At 48.9% G+C, this 15449-nt stretch overlaps 1 protein-coding gene across 1 annotated transcript in view; it reads right to left on the bottom strand.

Annotated features, from left to right (window-relative positions):
* Positions 1-349: 349 nt before the first annotated feature.
* Positions 350-15449, bottom strand: part of USP39 (ubiquitin specific peptidase 39) — a 34424-nt gene continuing 19324 nt past the window's right edge. Inside the window, exons 8-13 of the mRNA XM_043985353.1 lie at positions 13732-13799; positions 13098-13286; positions 10874-11016; positions 5571-5706; positions 4624-4710; positions 350-725 (exon numbers count right to left, since the gene is read on the bottom strand). Coding sequence (XP_043841288.1) covers positions 678-725; positions 4624-4710; positions 5571-5706; positions 10874-11016; positions 13098-13286; positions 13732-13799 — 671 coding nt within the window. The 3' untranslated portion in view covers positions 350-677. The remainder of the gene's footprint in view (positions 726-4623; positions 4711-5570; positions 5707-10873; positions 11017-13097; positions 13287-13731; positions 13800-15449) is intronic.

Here is a 15449-nt window from a genome sequence, read left to right on the forward strand (position 1 = left end):
CCTACTTTCCACAAAGTGTTCTCTAAGCCTTGAGGTGCTGGCTCTTTGAATCCAGACCTGACTTCATTTTCCAGTGTGGTGATTCCCTTCACCGATGAAACTGGGCCGTTCGTCTGAGTGTTCGGGAGGTGGCAGGCGCCTGGAGGCAAAGTGACTCAGCCAGTCACAGGGCAGGATTCCAAGGCCCATCTCCTACCCACTGCACCACACTGCCCCCCTGCCCCAGATACAAGCAGGGGAGTCAGTCTTCCCACAGAGCTCCTTAGGAGCTGATGAGGAAGAATAAGGCCAGAGAGCAGTCCCCACCTGAACAAGAGGAAACGGAAGGAAGCGTCAACGACAAGTCGGCTTAAGAACAGCGTGTGTTTAATCAGAGCTATCCAAAGGGGAAAGGTCATCCTCTTCCTTGGGGAGCAAGCTCGGAAGGCTCGCGGCCCCTTCTGGGGCAGGAAGCGTGTGAGGGACAACGCCCTCTTTCTCTTAGGTCCTTCAGGCTTCTGGGGGCTCCTGAGAAATCAATTACATCGTGAAGAGACAGCCCGAGGGCTTGGGCAGGAGCCGGAGTGGAAGACAGAACCACAGAGGAGTGAAAGAGGGGCAGACAGGCCCCGCCAGCCCGGCTGTGCCAGTCCCGGCTCCTTCCATCGTCACTGGGAGGGAGGCAGGCAGGTGGCCCCTCACGCCCCCTGCTGGTTGGTCTCATCGCTGTCCCGCCTCTTCCATATCTATAACAGATAAACACACCGGGATCCAGATTCAGCTTCTGCCCCACTGGCCCCTCTGCCGGGAGGCCTCCAGCCTCCCCCCACCCCCCCCCTTTCTCTTCCTCCCCATCCCTTCCTTTCTTCCTCCCCACTCCAAAGTCCTTTGAGTCTTGGGCTAACGGAAGCAAACCCATGAAGAGGAAAAAAAGGGGGCTCCTCCACCCCCTGCCCCGTGCAGCAGTCCCCTAGCTGGCTAGATGGCCCGTGGTCCCTCCATTGCTCGGTTCCCGGGCCTCCTTCTAGAGCCCCCAGAAGCCTGTGGCACCACATTTCTCACCTCGACTGCTCCCCCTGCGCCCCAGGCCTCCCCTCTTCCTCCACCCAGCTTCCCAAGGGTGTCTTTGAGTGCCCCGACCCCATTCCTTCTCTCCTCTCACAGACACCCATAACTCGGAGCAGAGTTCTTCCCACTCCTCGGCTCTGGTGACAACCCCTCAGGGTCAGTCCTCAGCTCTCCGCTCTCCACACTCAGAACTTCCTCCATCCCATCCCTGCCAAGGGCTCCCAAGCTCCAGCGCCTCCTTCGCTTCCATCTCTGTTCTAATCAGGCTGAGGCCTCTCCAGCTTCTCTCCAGTTGGGCCCCTCACTCAATCTCCAACCGCTATTCCCTTTATCACTTACTTTACCAAAAACCCAAATCTCCTTTTAGGATACAATAACCCCAGCAAAGCTGTCCACGGAGAGCCGTGGCCTCTCCCACTGCCACCAAACTACACTAGGAGGAGGAGGGCTGCACATGCCTTATCCCCCTCCCCATGCTCCCATACTGTCCTCTGCCTCCCCCCAGCTCTGTCAACGAGCTTCTCCCTCCACAGACACTCAAAGCTGATGCTTCGTGGAGGTCACACTGGGTTCTCTAAGGCCCCTCCAGAGAAGCACAAGCACATTTGAGCTACCTAGACATCTGTGGGAGGGCTCTCTGCCAAAAAGAGTGGCTAATAAGCCCTCGGCTTGCCTTAGTGATCATTTCCACTTCATAAGACAGGACCTAATGAGGGGAAAGTCTATTCTGCACCTTAAAAGAACTGGTCCTAGGACAGCATCACTGAAAACTCTGAGGAGGGACCACTGCAACCCAGTGCTAGTGAGAGAGGAGAGGAAATCCAGGCAGAGTCTGACCCACACCCTAGATTTGGGAGAAGCAGAGTTCTAAGGGCTCAGAGGAAATATAGGTGGGACCCCACAGAGTACTGGGAGAGTCAGGCCAGAGGAGAAGAAGGATGCTCAAGAATGACCTTCTTTTTCTTCTGTTCTGAAGAAATGAAAGAAAGCAATTGCAAAGAGGAGGCAAAATGGAGACTGTTTTGTCTGAAGAGCTTGATGTGGACGCACAGAGCACTCTCCAGCCAACCCAGATTTAAGAAGGAAATGTCGAAAATGACTAATATGGTCATATTTTACATAATCGCACATGTATAACCCATATCTGATTGCTTACCTCCTCAGAGAGGGGCAAGGGGAGGGAGGGAAGGAGGGATAAAAATTGGAACTCGAAACTATAAATAAAAATGTTTATTCCTTTTTTTTAAAAGAAGAAGGAAATGTACAGAAGATGAAAGCAAAGCCAGGTGAGAAAGAGCATAAGTAGAAGTCTAGCCAGAGAAGTCTAGGAAGGAAAGCTCAGAATGAGTCGAGGATGGCGGCGAGGCGAAGGACAACAAAAATGGGCTTTTGGGGAAAAGGTGGATCAAAGAAGGGATGGGGCTTTTCTTCAGACAATGAATGACTTCCAAGGGAAGAGATGCTCAACCTTTACACTGTCTCTGATTTCTCAGCAGAGGAGCAAAAAGACTAAGAGGAAGCTGATCCCCAAAAGAAGTGAGCAGGGAGTAAGAGAGCCCCGGCTGCCCTCCCAGATACCACAAGAACTGGTCAATGTGCCCCAAGACTGGAGAAAGGTAAATGTTTTCAAAATAAGGAAGAGAACAAAGCCTGCAAACTACAGGCTCATGAGCTTGACTGATTCCTGGGAAATTTTAATACTCATCATTTAAAGAGATGGCGGAGAAACAATGATTATAAGGGCTGGCATGGCTTCATCAGGAACACATTATTTCCTTTTTTTTGACAAAAGCACTAAGCTAGCAGACGGGAATGCTATGGACACAGCAAAGCTTATGATAGAGTAGCACCCCTACCCTTTGAAGAGATGCGGAGCTCGATTAGATGAGAATACAACTCAATGGATTCAGAACTCAATGTCATCAAGGTGGGAGGTCTCTGGAGGATTATCCCAAAGACCTGTCTGGGGCTTGTGCTGTTTACAGTTTCTATCTAAGACCTGGCTAAAGGCCTAAGTGGAATGGTCATCCAAGTTGTCAATGACTTAAAGCTTGGAAGGTTGGCTAACTAACTGGACAATGGTCCGGATCCAAGAGATCTTAGCAGGAAGCTACGCACTGAGCACAAAAACCCAACTTTACTAGTGCAAGATGGAGGACTCGTGGTTAGGTAGGAGTTGGCCGGAAAAAAATCTGAGCATTTTAGGAGACTGCAAACTCGCCATCAGCCAAGAATTAGATGAGAGCTGGGAATGCTCACGTAATCTGAAAATGAATTCAGCGGGAGCCGCCTCCCAGAAGTGACAGCCCCTCTGCCCTCACCCAACTGCTTACTGTGGTCAGTTCTGGGCAACACAATTTGAGAAGGACATTGATAAGCTGGACAGAGGCAAGAGAAGAGCAGCCAGGATGGAGAAGGGCCTTACGGGCAGGTGAAATGCCACATGGCGGGGGTCAGGACAGCCGACCTCAGGTAGCTCAAGGACTGACAAATGGAGCAGGAATCAGATATGTTGTGTTTGACCCCCAAGGGCAAAAACAGAAGCAAAGTGGGGAGGGGGGCAAAGAAGCCAGTCTCGGTTCCTCTTCGGGTCTTTAGGCAGAAGTTGGACGACCACCTGTCACATAAGTTGTAGCAAGGATTCCTTTCGCTAGCTGGCGCAGTCCTTCCCAGCTCTCAAACCCTTTGATTCCGAGAACAGGACAGGCCCAGCACCAAACAGCAAGGTGACCAGTTGTCTGAGCAGATGCCTGAGGACCAGCCCAGCTAAGGAGGCTCATTACCAGGCTGGCCCCAGGTTGGCGACAACTATCCCAACCTGTGTCCGAGGAGAGGGAAGGGTGGTGACCTGAACTGGCTTAAGAGCCACACTGAAGCAATCCCAGATCTCTGAAATATCCAGGGGTCCCACCATTCACACCCCCCATCCAAGCCACACAACGTCCACTCCCCTGCCTGGCTTCGGGGTCACACTGGGTTCTACCCAACTGAATCCTACTTCACTCTCCACCCTCACCAAGCCCGGTCCAGTCAGGCTGATCATCTCCTTCTCCCTCAAACACAACACACTAAGTCCCAGCTCCAAGCCCTTAGCCAGGGGTTCCACTCCTCAGGAACATCCACCCTGTTCCCTGGTGCCTAGAAATGCTACTGACCCTGCAATGGCGGGTCTACCCCCTCCCCAACACACACACACACACACACACACACACACACACACACACGCGCGCACACACACACACGCGCGCACACACACACACACACACACACACGCATGCACGCACACACACTCTGACCACCACTCTCCCTTTAATGCCCACAGCAACACGCTGCATTCTTCAACACTAACATATACCATCTCTGTCTGTGACAGCTCCACACATGAAGCCTTCCTAAAGGGCGGCAGAGCGTCTGCTTCTCTCTAGTTACGAGGTAAATTCCTTGGAAGTAAAGATGGTGTCACGTGCGTCTCCTGCACGCCCTGCCCTTGCCTAGCACGGAGGTGGGCACACAAGCAGGCGCTCGAATACTCGCTGGCTGACTGGTTCTGAGCTCAGTCTCTGCAGCCGTCCCTACCTGTATGTAGGCCTCAGACAGTGTGATCATCTGGGGGAGGATGTCAGTGACTTGCAGATCCTGGAGTTCATACCACTTGCCTGTGCCCTGAAGGTGGAGGGAAGCAAAATGCAGGTTCATCCACCTCATGCAGTGATCACAGAGCAAGGAACAAAACTTAAAGGCAAAGGCTGAAAAAAGCCAGACTAGAAAGAACACCCCAAGCAAGGATTAGACTCGCACAGTCATCAAAGGGAGACTGACTGGGGCTAGACCGTGTCCAGGCCAAGGTGCTTTGGGATTATTCATCTAACCCGTCCTCTCTGCCGTTCCAGAAACCCGGTCATGTACATCAAGCCAATCTGGTCCACCCCAGAGAGGAGAAGCTCCCTCTCCCTCTTTTTCTCACTGAAAATTCCCAATCCTGCTGCCTCTGAATTGCCAGGTTATGTCTGCCAAATGCAGCTGGGAAGATGTGATGTCAAGCTATGTAAGCGATGAGCGATATGTGCAGGGAAAGGTGAGAGCGGACAAAACACCGCCCACTCCAATGAACAGAGTAAAGGACCAGAAGGGTTGTCACGCTCACTGGTGCTAAGACGAGGCTGTGACAACAGGCTCGAGGGCACTCCCCGGAGCCAGGTCTGTGTCTCCTGGGCTCCTAAGAGGCGTAAGCAACAGCAATCAAGTAGCCAGTGCCCATCCACACAGGCTGAGGGGCCTGCGTCTTCACAGAACTGGGGAGGCCTAGGGTTAGGCAGGTCGCCTCACCTTTGAGCACAAGAAGCCGGGGACCTGAGAGATTGAGCCCTTAGCTAAGTGCCAGCAGCAGCGCTGGTGTCAGGGCACAGGCCCCGGGGATCCTCCCACACCACCAGGCTGTCTCCCTCAGATGCAAGCCTGAGAACAGTGATGGGTCACCCTGACAAGAGAGCCCTTCCCCAGCCAAAGGGCCGCCCTGTACTCACGTGGTGAAGCACATGGATCCGGTAGGAGCCCTCGGTGGGTTTCCCGTCGTGCACGATGTTGGCGATGAGGTCATAGGTGGTGTTCTTGTGCACAGCCTGCACTTCCTCAGAGAGATATTCCCTCAGGTCCACATTTCTGAAGCCAAAGTCAGCATCGAACAGAGTTTGGGCCGAGAACGGCACAGAGATCGTTAACAAAACACAGACACTGTGTCTCCCTGTGTATGGCTGGGAGGGCTGCCTTCTCTGGGAGGCAGAGGGGCAGGAAACCGCACAAGAGACTCAATTTAATGCTGCTGCTTTTTATGCTCTTAGGGAGGCTCTAGCCAAACCCCCCCCCCCCCCCGGTCCCCCGGGACCACTAGGGCACACTGTTCACCACAATAAGCTCAGAATGAACCCATGATCTAAATACCAAAGGCAAATCCCCAAACAAATTAGAAGAAAACCACACCAAGCACTTTCCACAGCCCCAGTTAGGGCAAGAATTCTTAAGCAAAAAGGCAACAAAAATGGTTACCAAAGAGTAAGTGAAGAAGCATTTCGGGAGCCCTGACTGACTCTTTGCCAGGCACTGTGCTAATTAAACATTAGGGAAACAAAGCACGGCAGAGGGCAGTCCCTGCCCTCAAGGAGACCCCAGTACAGCAACTACAGACAAACCAGAGAGACAAGATAAACTGGAGATAATCAATCGAGGGCAGCACTGCCATTGTGGGGATCAGGAAGGGCTTCTGGTAGAAGTCCAGGTATGGGGGACGGCCAGTGAAAATGCAGAGAGTCAGGAGATGGAGGGTCTGATGCCAGGAGGCCAGGGTCACTGCATCACAGAGCACCTGGAGGGCAGTAAGTTATAAGGAGGGCAGTTAAATGGCAAAGAGAATACAGTGCCAGGCCTGGGGTCACCAAGACTCATCTTCCTGAGGTCAGATCCAGCCTCAGACACTGACTAGCTGTGTGACCCTGGGCAAGTCCCTTCACCCTGTCTGCCTCAGTTTCCTCATCTGTAAAATGGGCTGGAGAAGGAAATGGCAAAGCCCTCCAGTATCTCTGCCAAGAAAACCCCCAATGGGGTCACAAAGTGCCAGACACGACTGAAAACAACTGAACAAAAGCATAAGGAAACTGGAAAAGCAGGAGGGGTCAGGTTATGAAGGGCCTCGATTGCCAGACAGAGGGTTTTATATTTAACCCTGGCCATGACAGGGAACTGCTGGAGTTCACTGAATAGGAAGGTGGCGTGCTCAGACCTGAACTGCAGGAAAGTCAATGTGACAGGGAGTGGAGGGTAGACTGGGGTCACAAAGAGCCTTGTGACAGGCAACCCCACCAGCAGCTACTGCAGCAGCCCAGGCACGAGGGGGCGTAGCCTGGACCAAGTGGTGGCAATGTCACAAGAAAGAAGGGGGCACAAGGAAGCTGGGAGGCCCAGTGGATAGAGAGCACTGGTCCTGGATTCAGGAGGACCCGAGTTCAAATCCAGCCTCAGACACTTGACACTTACTAGCTGTGTGATGGAGGAAGGGAGGGAGGGAGGAAGGAAGGGAGGAAGGGAGAGAGGGAGGGAGGAAGGGGCACACTGAAGAGCTGCTGGGAAGGGAAAATGGAAAGGACTTGGCAGCAGCTTGGATACAGGGGGTGAGAAGAAGTGAGGAGTAAAGAACGACACCTAGGGTGTAAGCCCTATTCCCCCAATGCCTGTGCCTTCCCTCTGTTGATTGTCTCCAGTTTTTCTTGTCTCTATCTAGTTCGTCCATAGTTGTACTCTTGTCTTCCCCATTAGACTGTGATCTCCTGGAGGGCAGGGACCGTTTTCTGCCTTTCTTTGTTTCCCTAATGCTTAGCACAATGCCTTCCAAAGGTCCCAGCTTAGGAAATGTTTCCTGACCTGACTTACTCTTTGTAACCATTTTCATTCCTTTTTTTGATTCCCTCTACTATGTACAATGCTGGACTTGGATGATGGGTTACTTTTGTTGAAATGAGTTTTGGGGTATATTTTTAAACTCTTTGTTGTAAGGGATGTCTTTCTGGAAGAAGAAATAAATATACTGACGAATCTTGGCAATGTAAAAAAATATCAATTTTTTTTTAATTTGAAAGAAAAAGATGATTAAGTAAATAAAGGTTTGGGCATTTTTAAGTCACTCTGGATATTACTGGGCAAATGACCTGTCAACTGCTAAAGGAGCTGACTTAATGAGTAACCCAAGTCTTAAGAGCAGCTGCAACCTGAACGAGCCCAGGGCAAATACCAAAGAGTCCAATTCTTTGGAGTGAGACCTATGGGCTCCAAAGTTTTTATGGACCAGTGAGGGAGCCAAAGAGGAAATGGGGCCTTTTTCTTCACACCGGCTAAGAGGACAAGTCAAGCTGAAGGATGACTAATGGGTTAGAGGAAAACTGAGGCCCTAAATGCTTTCAGGCCAAAGCTGTGAAGCTCCAACAAGGAAGACTTTAGTCAGAAGACCACAGGCATCAATACACTGAAGCTGGTGATCTGACAAAGCTCTGAGAACACTGACAAGCTTCTTAAAAATAAAGAGATCAGGAAGTACTGATTAGGTCCAGACTGTTGTTGAAAAACCAAGAAATCTGGTTAATTTGCGACTATTAAGCTCAGAAAGCAATTTTCCATTTGTGATTACCAAGAACTGGTTAAACATTACTTCTACTGTCAGTCTCAACCCATCAGGGTGAACCGTTTTCTTGGCTACTTATGTATGGGATAGAGGAAAGATAAAAGTCAGAAAAGAAAGGGATGTAAAAATACAAGATATCAAGAAATATTTAAAACTATTTTTTAAAAAAGGAAATGATGAACTACATGGAAAGTCCCATGCTTTGTAAGTAGTACACTGACTGTTGAAGCAAAGTGGCCTATCCCTTCAATTCTCCGAGAATGCCCAGTCGCTAAGAGGCAATACTGCTTAGGTCCCAGCCTTACAAAATGCATCAATGGGCAAAAGCAAGCAGAGCAGGGGTCCAAGAGAGCAGAATGGCAGCAGATAATGCAGCATATTAGGGACCGTGTTGTGGATCTGCCCAAGGAGATGACAGTGACTGCCCTCCAAGGGACTTCAACATGTGCGACCCTGCTCTGTACTTCTCCGCTTAGCTGGCAACTATGAGCAATAAATACACTCCCCATCCCCCCTTCGAGAGCCACAAGAAACACCCACAATGGGGCAGCTAGGTGGCGCAGTGGATAAAGCACCGGCCCTGGATTTAGGAGGACCCGAGTTCAAGACCAGCTTCAGACACTTAACACTTACTGGCTGCGTGACCCTGGGCAAGTCATTTAACCCCTAATTGCCTCTCCAAAAAAAAAAAAAAATGTAAGAAACACCCACAACCCTAACAATAAATGACAGAAGGGGTTCGGGAAGTGAGCCCCCAGCGCCTAGCCTCTCTCCTGTTGTCTAGCTCCCCTGCCCAGTTCTCTCTTCAGGCCCTTAGGCAATCATCTTCTAATCCAACCTTCCCATTTTGCAAATGCCAGAGCTGAGGTCCCGGCTAAGAGAGGAACTGAAGAGTTCATCTGGAAGGAGTCCAGCAAGCCCTGGGACTCTGAGGCTAACACCCTTCCACCACGCTGGGCAATGAGAGTGTCCCAAAAGTCTTACTGCAAGTTTCAAGCTCTGGTAACTGTAAAACTTTGGAGATGCCCTGTATAATAGATAAAGAGGGGAGATGGATGAAAAACAACACTAAGCAGCAGCCAATGAGAAAGGGAGTGAAAACAACCTTTTTTCATGCCTGAAAAAAGAAAAAAGAGAAAAGAGAAGAACCTGCCCATTTGAAAAAAGGAACTTAGTAATATTCTGTCTACCAAAAAGCTATAAATTTACTGATCAAAGTCTAAACAAAACTAAATGGAAGGAGAACGAGAGAAGAAGCAGGGGAGAGAATACCACCGACTCTTTCTCAAACAGTAACCAGGCGGTTTTCTTATGGCTCTTCTTGAGATGATTCAAGAAAGGGAACTTTTAAAATAAGGAAATGAACAATGGTGCCTTTTGTCAGATGAGATTATATTTGTAAAGTGCTCAGCACAGTGCCCCGCACACAGTAGGCACTATATAAATGCTTATTCCCTCCCCTTCCTCTCTGTCATGCTAGTCTGGCCTCCACACCCCCATTCTCCCTCCCCATACCACAAGTGGCCAAGCCCAGCATTCAAGTCCACGATGCTAACGTGGGTTCTGCCAGGCTAGATTCCTCTCCTGTACCTGGTCTGTCATCATGACTTGCTCCGTGGTCCATCCACATCTCTGTAATTATAAGATTTCATACAACAGGGTTCTAATGACTAACTACATGGAGCCCCCTGTTTCTTTTACTGAGTTCAACCAACGAGCATAAACTCTTACTGCGTGCCAACCCCTGTCACAGAGGAGCTCCCTCTGGCCTTGCAGAGATGGCATGAAGAACTCTGTCTTCTTAGATAAAGCCGGAGAGAATATCTCCAGCCAATCTAACACAAAAGGGAAAATCAACATCTGTGATGAGCCCACCAGCCTCCAGAACTCCAGCCCTTTAAATCAAATCCCAGAGTCCTCTTCTCTTGTCCCCACTATCCCAAGTCAGGATGTTCCTTCCTCTGACCATTCTGAATCCTGTCCAGACATCCTTTACTCTCACTTCCCTTTTCTGTCATATTAGCCTATTGGACAGGTGCGAGGTGGTACCTCGGCATAATTTTAATTTGCATTTCTCTAATCAGTAGTGACGGAGAACATTTTTTCATATGGCTGTAGAAAGCTTTGATTTCATCTGAAAACTGCCTGTTCATATCCTTTGACCATTTCTCAACTGGGGAATGACTTGTATTCTTATATATTTGATTCAGTTTCCTATATATTTTAGATATGAGGCCTTTATCAGAATCACTGGCTGTAAAAATTGTTTCCCAGCTTTCTACTTCCCTTCTAATCTTGGTTGCATTGGTTTTGTTTGTGCAAAACCTTTTTAATTCAACATAGTCAAAATGATCCATTCTGCATTTCATGATGTTCTCTACCTCATCTTTGGTCATAAATTCTTCCTTTCTCCATTGATCTGACAAGTCAACTATTCCTTTCTTTTCTAATTTGCCTATGGTATCACCCTTTATGTCTAGATTCCTTTTCTCTGAGTCATGAAAATTCCCAATATGAATAAAGAATCTGCTCTAAGACAGACTAAACAACGACAAGCCAACCCCCTTCCAAAGAGTAACTTTAAAAATCTATAGTTCCCAGTCTTCTTTAAGGAACGGAGATGGGGAGGAAAAGATTAGAAGCCAGGGATTTGCTACATACGTGATGGGGAAGTTGACAATGGTCGGGTTCTTCTCCACAAAGAAATTGTTCTTGGTAAACCTTTTAATACAAAAGATAAGATACGGGGGCAGCTTGGTGAGCTGGAAGCGTTTCAGAAAGTTCTCCTTGTAAGTCTTGTATTCCTGAGGAGAGGAGAGAGATTGAGCCTGTGAGTGAAGTCTTGGAAAAGAAGGCAGACCCCTCAGCAAGGGATGCCCAGCAAACAAAGGGGGATCACAGAGTTAGAGGCCACCTGGGTCCAACCCCCCTCGTTCTACGGATGAGGAAAGTGAGCCCCAGAGTGACTGTCACTTGTATGAAACAGCCTAAGAGCCAAGGACTCGCACTCTGGCTTGAGGCTACTGAGAAATCTAAGCCAATCTTCACCTGCTCCCACAGAAATGCAGGATTCAAATTCCGCTGAGTAATAATTCATTCCTGGGGCCAGGAGATAGTGTTTAATTCTGAGCAGATTTAAGACTGACCCTGACAAAGCAGGGGGAGTAAACACCTGGGTGATGGTCTGAAAACTACATCAACATGAATAGCTGAAGGACCCAGTGATGGAGAGGCTGGACAAGAAGGCGGCCAGGGAAGACCCTCTTGGAAAGGCCGGTGGGTGAGAGACTTCTGTGTTGTCCTCAGGGGAACACTAAAACCAAAGGGTGATTTTAATTCTCATATCCGAGAATGAAATGAATAGTGAGCTCCTGTAAATATTCCTGCAGAGTCTTGTATTATTAGGCAGAAGGCTGGACTACATGACCCTTACAGGCCTCCCAAGCTAAGCTGCTACAATTCTGAAGTGGAATGCCAGTCTACCAACATTTAAGCATGGGCAGTAGGGGCATAAGAGAAACAGAAGACACTATTCCTGCATTCAAACTTTATAACATAGCTGAAATAAGGACACAAGCAACAGACATTTAGAAGCAGCACACTGGCAAGCACAAACTAAGTACAAAAGTGGGAGCCTAGTCCAGAGGGGGGAGAAGGCTTCTTGTCTGGAGTCTGGTTGGGAGAATGTTGCTGACAGGCATAGGCTGGTAAAAAGGCCAGGATGGGCCTCTGCAGGGGGAAAGGGGAGAACGGTGGGACATGTAAAGGCACAAGGGCAGAAACAATAAATGGAGATCTTGGAATAGGCTGGAATGCTCAGAATTAGGTTCTAATTCTAACTAGCTGGGTGACGTCAGGAAGTTCCTCTGTCTCTGCCTGACTGGATCTGCCATTCTGTTACACTGATGAAAGTGTGTCAACCATTACCTATATAATGAAACAAGTTAAACATGGTCAAGTATTACTGTAAATCATTAACATAGGCTGGCACTGAGCAATGGGCAGCCAAACAACCAACACTGTAAATGGTAACCTGAGTTGGGTTGTGGCCCAACATCGGCTAGAGAGGAAACCAAGGCACGACAAACAGGTTAAAGGCCACACGCAGAAGTAGCCATTCACGATTTCACACAGAAATCTTCCTTTTCTGTTTTACTTTGTCCAGTGAAAATGTTCCCATTTGGGGGGTTAGCACTTGTTAAGTTCAGAACAAAAAAGACTCAGGCAAGTGAAGTGGTAGACAGAAGACAAGGGCAGACAGGACACAGATGGATGAAGAAGGGCCAGCCCCAAGGACAAAGGGGTACCTGGAGCCAGTGACCCGAGGCTGTTCCCAAGACAAAGAGGGCAGGTCAAGGATCACACAGCAAGCCCAGGTGTGCCAGGAAGCACTACTCCGTGGGGATGCCCCCCCTGTCGGGGCAGAAGCAGAAGCCGGTGGAGCCCCAGAGTCCATTCGCTCCACACATGCCAAAGCCAGAATCCCCACAACCAAATACAGACAAAGGCGCAGCCCGCCCCCAGAGGCCTCCTGTTCTCTTCTGGACAAGCCTCGGCTGGTTTAAAACTCTCTCCTGACATTCAGCCTCCACATTTCTATCCACTGCTCCCAGGTCCACCCTCTGAGGCCAAGGAGAGTCACCTCTTCGATGAGCCCACTGCAAACACCCGAAGGCTCTGACCACGGGCTTGCTTTCTCTAGGCGGGAAAAGCGAGCACACACCAGAAGGGAAGAGCAATTCAGGTGCCCCTGAACCAATGGCCCCACCTGGGATACTGCTACAGCCCGGCTCCCACAACAGCCGAGAGAATGAATGATTGAACCCCACCCCTCACAAGAAACAAACTGCCCTGGGTAGAGAAGAGGAGGAAGTAGAAGGGTCACCTTTTCAGTGATGCCGTTAAACTTGGCCAAGATGTTGAAGAGCGGCACCTGGGGGATGATGAGCTGCTCCTTCTCATCCTTGTAGAGCGGAGCAGTGGGAAGGTCCAAGGTCAGGTACATAAAGGTAGACTCCACCATCGTCTCCTGGTACTCCTCATTATGGAGTAACTGCTCTTTCTCTTCTGCTGGCTACGAAGGAAAGGAGCAGGCAATGGGGAAAAGGGATGGGACTGAGCATGGGGGAGCAGGGCCTTGACAGGAAGAGGGGGCCCTGAGAAACAATTTACCCTGTCCCCAAGTGTACCCCAGCCTGACTCAGAAATAGCTCCTGTAACCTTGTCTGGTGCCACAGCTCCCCAAACATCTGAACTATCTGCCTCGTGGTATTCCTGTGAGGGACACCTTATAAATGCGAGTTGTTGCTGCAATCATCTGGGGTAGTTTGTTTCTCTAGAAGAACAACCACCACCATACTCTATCCTAGACCCCAAAAGAAATTGTAACGGAATACATGAAAACCTTCTAATCGGCACAGCAAGTCCCTCATCCGACCACTAAATGCTTCCAACAATAGGCTGGCATAGTCAGCGAGTGCAGATGGGCCAAAATGTTTGGCCAAGTCTCACCAACCTACCAGATCTGGGTGTGGCAGTTTCTTAGTGAAGATCCGCATAGACCCCTGGAAGACATCTGTCACAATAGCTGCATAAATGAATAGCAAAATACAAGTTAGATGAGGCAGGAGCGAGCATTCCCAATTCTTCAAATTTCCACTTCTAAAACTGATTTTGGAAACAAACTATTTCTTCCAACAGCCCAGGACAAAAATCTGTGACTGCAATCACATGAAAGCAGTAACAAAAACACGGGACATCAAAGCAATTTCCCATACTCACGTCTTCCATACAAGGAATGTCTACTCTGCACTGAACTTAAAAAAAAAAAAAGACTACAGAAATAGAGAAAACGTGATGACAAGAGCATAAATGAAAAGTTCACTAAAAGGAAGCTGCATTCTGGGTAACTAGAAAACCAGAGATGGTCCTGAGAAAAGACAGGGGAATATCCCTCCTCCCTCTCCTCTAATGTCAGGGGACTGAAAGCCAGGACAGAAGACACTACTCTGTCAGGTGTTTTTGCTTAAGCATTTTCCTTTGTTACAATAAAAGGTTCAATCTGCAGGATTGGGGGGATTATCGTTTCCAAAAATGATAGGGAAATAAAGACAAAAGATATTGATAAAGTGCTTTTGTTTTTAAGAAAGAAGGCAGGGGCAGCTAGATAGTGCAGTGATTAAAGCACTGGCCCTGGATTCAGGAGGACCTGAGTTCAAATCTGGCCTCAGATACTTGACACTTACTAGCTGTGTGACCCTGGGCAAGTCACTTAACCCCCATTGCCCCGACCAAAAAAAAAAAAAAAAAAAAAGGAAGAAAGAAAGAAGGCAGCAGATCAATTCCAGCCCAAGCTAAAAGCTTCACATTAATACTGTGACATAGGACTTTGAGAAACCTTGTGGAGCCGAACCAAGGCCCCTGACAAAAGGGTAAAAGGGCCTAATGGAAACAGTGCTGCCGCATCCCTCTCTGTGACGCTGGATGAGGCGCTCGGCTGCTTGGGGCCTCAGAATCCTCACGTGTTGTAAAAGTGCTTTCAAAGTTGCAACCGTCATAATTAGAATACTTGATTCCAAGAAGCCCTGGAGAGGACGGAAGCCACCATGACACAAAGATCACTGAAGCCAGACATTCCATTTCAAGGGCTCCAAGGCAGGAAGACTTATTTTCATTGGTACTTGTGAAAAGTGTCCCTTCCTTGGCTACCCAACTGCTATGGCAGAGAACACAGTCTTAGACTCAAGACTAACATCAGCCCCATTTCCCCAAATAAAAATAAAGTAAGAAAAAGGTGTTTATAGTTGTTCTAACCAGTCAGCAGCAACCTGGAATTCCATTTTAATTGACTCCAGCAATTATGTCTCCTTTACAAAGTGAAATGCACCAACTCACAAACATGATTTCCTTATTTCTGGAGCTCTGAAGTGTGGCTTTTATCCCCCAAATCAGATTCTATTGCCTTGAGAACTGAAGCCTCAACATCATAAATCTTTGAGCTGGAAGAAGCTTTAAAGACATCTAGTCCAAGAGGGAATGACTTGCCCTAAGTGAGGGGACAGCAAACAGGCCTAGAGCCCAGTGCTCTCCTCCCAGGCCAGTGCCCTCTCCCCCTCCACCTCAGGAAGCCAGCATTAACCCTAGAACATCAGACAAAGCCCCGGGGGTTTAGCACCGGAACTTGGAGTGCCTCTAGATACACTGACTTCAGCTCCACTTGACACATCAGAGAAAAATG

Source organism: Dromiciops gliroides, chromosome 2, assembly GCF_019393635.1.
Source record: "Dromiciops gliroides isolate mDroGli1 chromosome 2, mDroGli1.pri, whole genome shotgun sequence".
NCBI lineage: Eukaryota > Metazoa > Chordata > Mammalia > Microbiotheria > Microbiotheriidae > Dromiciops > Dromiciops gliroides.